Source organism: Meles meles, chromosome 17 (assembly GCF_922984935.1).
Source record: "Meles meles chromosome 17, mMelMel3.1 paternal haplotype, whole genome shotgun sequence".
Taxonomy (NCBI): Eukaryota; Metazoa; Chordata; class Mammalia; order Carnivora; family Mustelidae; genus Meles; species Meles meles.
In genome coordinates, this window is record NC_060082.1 from 3,751,098 (window position 1) to 3,758,472 (window position 7,375).

General features: G+C 43.9%; 1 protein-coding gene across 1 annotated transcript; it reads right to left on the minus strand.

Annotated features, from left to right (window-relative positions):
- Positions 1-6,090: 6,090 nt before the first annotated feature.
- On the minus strand, positions 6,091-7,044 carry LOC123928436 (olfactory receptor 6N2). The gene has a single exon (XM_045983615.1). It carries the CDS (start codon positions 7,042-7,044, stop codon positions 6,091-6,093), a length of 954 nt encoding a protein of 317 aa, XP_045839571.1.
- Between the last annotated feature and the right edge of the window lie 331 nt (positions 7,045-7,375).

Sequence of the window (7,375 nt, forward strand, 5' to 3'; positions counted from 1 at the left end):
ACTAACAGCCGTCTCAAACCTCTCTCCTGCAGGCGCCCCACCCAGAGGCCTCCTTTCTCCAGCCTGGGCAGTCACGGTCTTGTGGCTCATACGGTCTTGGGGCTCACCGTGCTCCTTGTTTCTGTCTTTCTCTCAAATCCAGGATCGATTTTCACTGGGTTCCAGCCGGGACACCTCTCACCTCTGTCACTATAATCCACTTCTACCAGACCCTTCGTGTTTATCTGTCTGTCGCCTGATCTTGGGTTTCACTGGATCACTAAAAATCTTTTAAATGTAACAGAGTCCCATCAATTCATAAAAATAAAAGATTGTCTCAAACCACCACCAAAAAAGAAAGGGGGGGTGGGAAGGAAAATAAAAATAAAAAGAAAAAAGAAGAAAAAAGAAAAGGAAGGGAAGCTCCTTGCTTCGTAAGACAATTCTCTCTGTCGCTGAAGAACCTCAGTGATAAACTGAATCCCCTCACTGACCTGACATCTGAGTTTCACCCACGATCCCAGCACTGCTCTCTGGAAAATCCCTGTTGTTCTGGCCCAGATTCATGCTTTAAACACTGTCCTCACCATCATCACAGAAATTTCAGTTTGCCGAATTGGTCCCTTGTTTAGTCTTGACCCTTCTGTTGGCCGCCTACCCTCCTGAGAACACGATTCCTCCCCTCTGCACATAGACATCTCATAACTGGGGGGCTCAAGTTCCCCACTTTCTCTCCCTGTCCGCAGCAAACATCAACCTTTCCCACATCTGAATTCCCAGCCGTCCTTCCTCAGTTTGCTTCCACCTACAGCCTATCATGGGCTGCAGTATTTTCCTCTCATTTCCTCCATTTCCTGTCATTCCAAAGCAACTTTCTGTGAGGTTTGTGAAATTAAAATCTCACTTTATGGCCCACCTCCCAGAGTGCGTGGCACATGTCTGATGCCTCAGAGTTGTGGCAAAAAATGAAAAAAAATGATAACCAGGATGAGTAGTCCAGACCCTTAGCTCACCAACTGCTCAACTCCTCCCATGGGTCTCCTGATATTGGAGTCAGGGCTCTTATAAAACCTAACACATGTATAAATTAGCATCCATCTTACTTGGGTCCTTTGCAACAATACTAAGTCCCTTTCCTGCAAAACACTTTGAGAGCAAATATTTTTCATTTGTTTTCTAGTTCCCACCATTGCATTATCCATAGCACCTAATTATTCAGGAACAGAACCAAAGACCTGGGTTAAGAGGGGATGCAATTTTAGATCATCTTGTTCTATGTCTTCATTGTACAAAAGAGGAAACCAGGACCCAGACAGGGCAAATGATTTGCTCAGGATCACACAGGTTAAAACATGGTCAATGTGCTGATTCTGCACCCAGACTGTAAGATAGTATCAGGAAAGCAGAATATCTTTGCATTTTATTCAGAAAATTTTTTGTGTGTTCTGAATGATATGCCTGTAGAGACCCTGATTATCCTATACCTCTCCCTATTTCTGAACATCTCATTTCTTCCCAGTGCTCCAACCAGGAAAAAACAGGAAAGTAAAATGCCTGAGTGACAATGTCCTTACCCAGAGCTCAATGGTGGGGAGGGCTCAGCGGGCCTTACGCTGGGGAGTCCAATCACCGCTCAGAGTTTGGAGCTGGAAGAGCTCCCTGCTCACTTTCCCCCCCTCATTTACAGTCACAGGAGCACTTCTGGGGCTGGAAGGGAGTGCAACTCTTTGACGGAGCCCCTGGGAGTCAGTTACACCATGAGAGCCTCCTCTCCCGTGGCCTGTGTCCTTGTTAGGTCCTCAAAGAGGCAGAAGCCCCTGGGCCTTTGGAGCAGCCCTCCTGGGGTTGCCAAAGTGCTCTCTCAGGGAAGGGACCGAGACACAGGAAGTTCATCAGCCAGTGGTCCTTCATCACCTGTGAGTTTGCCTCAGTAATAGTAACTACCTGCCCAGGTTGAGATAGAACATCTCTCAGGGGAATGATTTTTTTTTTCAGCACAATACAGTTATTGGGGTGGGAGCCCGAGTTTCAAAAGGGGACCTGTGTTGTGGGGCCTGCAAGAAAGCATACACCTTCCAAAGATAATAGGATCTTTCTAAAATGTGACTGGCCTCTTGGACCCCGAGTGAGGACAGGAACAGGCCGACACACAACACTGTTAATACAGATTCCTGATCCTACCTGTCGCACCTTCCTACAATGGTTTTATTTTCTCTTACACACAGGACCCTCCCCTTTACTCTCCTGTTCTCTTGGCTTGAAAAGAGCCCTGCCTCAGGATTTGGGATTTAAGTCTGGGTTGTTCTTCAGGACATTTATGTGACATTGGATGCCCAATGGACTGTTATGCTTCCTGGATCTCCTACGGACAGGCTACTCCTTGCGTCATAGGACTCCTCACACTCACTGAGATGACCACGATCAAAGGACGGACAGTAGAGGGAGGGATACAAAATATAGGACCCCAGTACTGCTGATGAGAATGTAAAATGGTGCAGTCATTTTGGAAACCAGTTTACCAGTTTCTCAGGAGTTGAAACCCACCATCACCAGACGACTCAGCAATTCCACTCGTGCGTTTGTCTCCCCAAGAGAATGGAAGAGGAACTCATAGATGGAAGCACAGATCATGAGAGTCAGAAAGCGGAAATGACCGAATTGTCCATCAAATGATGGATGGATAAATAGAATGGAGTATGATTTAGCACTAAATGTGAACATTTAACATAAGTATTGATGTGGTTGGATTAAAATCTATGTTACAGTATGGATGAACTTTGAACTCATGCTAAACGACAGATGCTCGTTGAAAAAAAACATACTGTATGATTCCATGTATATGCAATGGCTAAAACAGGCAGAGGCCTAGGAGTAAGGGATTGCGGAAGGATAGGGTGGTACGAATGTCCTAAAAGTAGATTGTGGTGAAAGTTGCACAACTCTGTAAATATACTAAAAGTCATTGAATTGCACAGTTTAGGAGGTGACCTGCATGGCATGTGAGTTATATCACAATAAAGAAAACAAATGCTTTTTAAAGAGGTAAAAGAAAGACATTTCAGGAAAAGAGTGAAAGAAATTATTGCCAGTAGACATGCATTACGAGAAGTGTTAAAGAAAACTCTTCAGGCAGAAGGAAATGAGACTAGAGAGAAATCTCAACCTACACAAAGAATGAAGAGCACGAGAAATGGCACAAGGTAAATAAAGAGCCTCAGACTGTGGTATATTCTACAACACCCCTGAGAGGGAAAGAACTACAACAAGACAAGATGGTGGAGGGGAGTCTCGTGAACACAATCTCGAGTGATAGCAGCAGTCACAAAAGTGTAAACTGTACGAATCAACTTAAACAAAATACCAAGACACGTCAAATCCCCTGACAGTGTCAGATGCCAGGTCGCTGATCACGAGGGGCGGGAGAGGAGTTGTGTTGGCTGCCAGGGAGCACGGGGGAGGTTTTGGAGATGTTTCTGCTGTCCTATTCCAAACACTCCTTACATGAAGGTTTAATCTGTGGAAGTTCACTGAGCTGCACGTCACTGAGTTCTCTATGGGTGTTTCAATGCCTTTTGAGACTGGGAACCACCCTCGATCTCGTACCTTTTCATTTCTCTGCCAAACTGTAGGCTCTGGTAATAAAAGTTTGTGGTTCCAAACACAGCAGCTGCACAAAGAGCATAATTCGAGTGAAGGAGAATAAGACAAATCAGGTGGGGGGTGTCAAACAAACTAGGGGACAAGCCAAGACAGGGGAGTGCACCCGTCTGTAGTCTCTGAATGCTTTGCTCTGTGTTTTCCACAGAGATTCCTGTTCTGCTGCATTTCAGGTGAGCACGGAGGAGACGGATGGGCGAGGAGGAATGTGCTGCCTTTCTCAGAGTAGGGAATAGGAAGGGATCGTGAGAATGCCTTCTGCTCTCCATATGTCTAAGGACGATATGGAGAAGGAAGAGTTGTAATGTACAATAATACAGAGAGGAAAATGGATGGAGAAACAGAAAGGAAAGAAATTAAAATAGGTGAAGAAATAGTGGGGCCGTCTCATCCATAAAGGAGGACCATGGTTTCTCCCCTCTTTGTTCTGCAGAAGTTATCGGCTTCTTTATGTTTATATGTTTGCATATTGTGTGTATATGTGTATATGTGCGTGTGTGTGTGTGTGTGTGTGTATATATGTACATACGTATGCATATGTCCACACAAATATGGAACTTTCATAACTTCATAACCATATGCTGTATGCAAGAAAAATAGTTTCAGCATCCAATTAATCTGCATGGCTAAGAAAAGTCTTATGTTTGAAGTAATTGCTTGAATACTTAGAAAATTTAATAAATCTATTTTAAGATAAAAATCTTGATCTTTTTTTTTCCATTTTATTTATTTTTTCAGCGTAACAGTATTCATTCTTTTTGCACAACACCCAGTGCTCCATGCAAAACGTGCCCTCCCCATTACCCACCACCTGTTCCCCCAACCTCCCACCCCTGACCCTTCAAAACCCTCAGGTTGTTTAAACAAACTGGGGGTTGCTGGGGGGAGGTGGGATTGGGAGAGGGGGAGGGGGCTATGGACATTGGGGAGGGTAAGTGCTATCGTGAGTGCTGTGAAGTGTGTAAACCTGGCGATTCACAGACCTGTACCCCTGGAGATAAAAATCTTGATCTTAAAAGAGTCTGGGAAATGTGTGGCTCAGGAGAGAAAAACAAACCTCTTATTTTGTGACAAATAACTAGACTTGGAATTCAAGATATCTTTTGATATAAGAGAAAATAAAGTGTTAAATGGGGTCTTAGAACCACATTGTTAACAGTGAACATCATCCAAAGAAAGCTTACCTGCCGACCACAGTTTGTGAATAAGAAATAGAGATCCAGAGAGGATAACTGAAGAACTGAAGTGATTAACGATTAATCGTCAGTGTTAGCCAAAGGGATTTAAAGGCAGAGGTCAGCAAGCTGGGGCTGATTGTGCAGGAGACAGGGGGTGAGTTCACCTGGAGTGGATCAAAGGACTGTAAAAAAGAGTGGGTTCCAGTAGTGATTAGAGTGCGGACCAGAATGTGTTAGTGAGAGGAGTGGGTCAGATTCATTATATTTTTCACTCTTGACATTTTTTCTGATACTCAGGAAGTTTAGACCCTTGTTAGATTCTGAACATACAGCAAGGAACAAAACTAACATGATTTCAGGCCAAATGGAGTTTATAGATTGTAAGAAAGAACAACAAATTATATAGATAGATAGATCTCTCTATCTGTAGATATGCATACAAGTTGTGATACATATTTAGAAGGAAACAAACATAATTTCAAAGAGAAAAAAATGAGTTTCATACATTAGATAACATACATTCGGTGATCATCTACATTATCCTCTCCAAGATAATGTCACTGGAATGTGACATCTGGACAATCACTCACACGATGAGAAGGGAACCAAATGAAACACTGGGGGAAATAGTGCGACGTTCTTGGAGTCAAGAATAACTCAAGCATCTAGTAAGATAGGACAAAAAAAAAGATAAAAAGATGGATTTGAGGAATACGGAGAAAATGAAGAAATAATGATGCAATCGAAGCTGAGAGACAACCTTTTTGGGAAGTAAGAACCGGTCCCATTATCAAGAGTTCAAGAAAGAGGAAAGACAAGAAGGGTCTAATGGATTCAGGGTGGAGGTCATTAATGATCTTGGCAAAGTATTTTTGGGAAAGGTCTGAGCCAATTCCAGATGGCAATGAGTTGTAAAGTGGGTAGGAAGTGAAGAAGAGGAGGTATACTGTGTCATTAATCACGTGGAGAAGTTTAACTGGAAATGGGAGCAGAAAGAAATAGACTTCTAGTTGGCTGAGAATGTAGGCCAAGGAAATACGTGTGCTTGTTAAGAAGGGAAATTCTAAAGTATTCTTAAATGCTTAAAAGCACTGATCAAGTAAAAAATGGAAAATGATAAAGAGGTAGGAAATTAAAGAAAAACGTAAATTATGTCTTTGAGAAGGCAAAAGGGGATGAGGTCCATAGATGCGTGATAATGAGAGGATTATTCAAGGTCAAGACAAAGAACTTGAATGAGTCAACATTGCAATGGAGGAAAGACCTTGGTAGAGGGTCAGTGGTGAGTGGGACTGGCTCTCCCCCCTTTCCGGAAGATGGTCCTCCTGATGGCCTTAATGAGTTCCTTGTTACGAAGACTGTAGATGATTGGGTTGACCAGTGGTGTCAGTACAGAGTAGACCACAGCAAGTGTCCGGTCAAGGGTCAGAGAATAGCTCTTCCTTAGGCGCACATACATGAAGATGATGCAGCCAAAGAAGATGAGAACCACGGTGAGATGTGAGGCACACGTGGAGAAGGCCTTCTTTCTCCCTGCGGCTGTTTTTATTTTCAGGACAGCACCAATGATTCTTCCATAGGAAACCATAATGAAGAGGAAGGTGATAAGGATGATGAAGGCATTGATAGCAAAGTCCACAAGGACATTAGTGGCTGTGTCCTTGCAGGCCAGGCTCAGCAGAGGTGGAAAGTCACAGAAGATGTGTTGAATTTCATTATAGCCACAGAAGGGGAGCTGGGACACCAGGATGACTTCAGAAATGGGACACAGGAAGCCACAAGTCCAACAAGCAGCAGCCATCTTGCCACAGAGTGCAGGGGTCATGAGTGCAGGGTAGTGGAGGGGCCGGCAGATGGCCAGGTATCGGTCATAGGCCATGGCTGTTAGAAGGTAGCATTCGGAGGCCCCTAGGGAGTGGAAGAAGTAGGTCTGAAGGAGGCATCCTGCAAAGGAAATGGTCTTCTTCTCACTGAGCAGATTGGCCAGCATCTTGGGGATGGTGGTGGCTGTATACCACAGCTCCAGGAAGGAAAGTATACTGATGAAGTGGTACATAGGAGTGTGTAGGGCTGCGTCCAGTCGAATGACTAAGAAGATGAGCGTGTTACCACAGATAGTGAACAGGTATGCCAACAGCAACAGGACAAAAAGCCAGCCCTTGATGTGACCCACTTTGGGGAAACCAAGGAGCACGAACTCAGCCAAGCTCGAGTGGTTTTGCGGTTCCATGGGAGGCTGAAGTGGGGAGGGGAGGGAGAGAGACAGAAGTGGGGACAGGTGACTGCCAAACCCAACTCAAAACTTCATTTGTCTTTATTGTTGTTGTTTTTTTAATTTAAAGGCAGCATTTTATTACTCTAACTGCCGCTATTAGGGATACTGCTCTAAAGAGAACAACAGCTAATGCTCATGACACACCAAACATTTTTACAAGTGGTTTGTATTTTACTTCATTTTCACACAAGTGATGAATACCATTGTTATACCCATTTTACAGATGGGAAAGTTCAAGATCAGATAGAAGGGTGAGATACGAAACTCTTCTGTTTCTTATAGACAC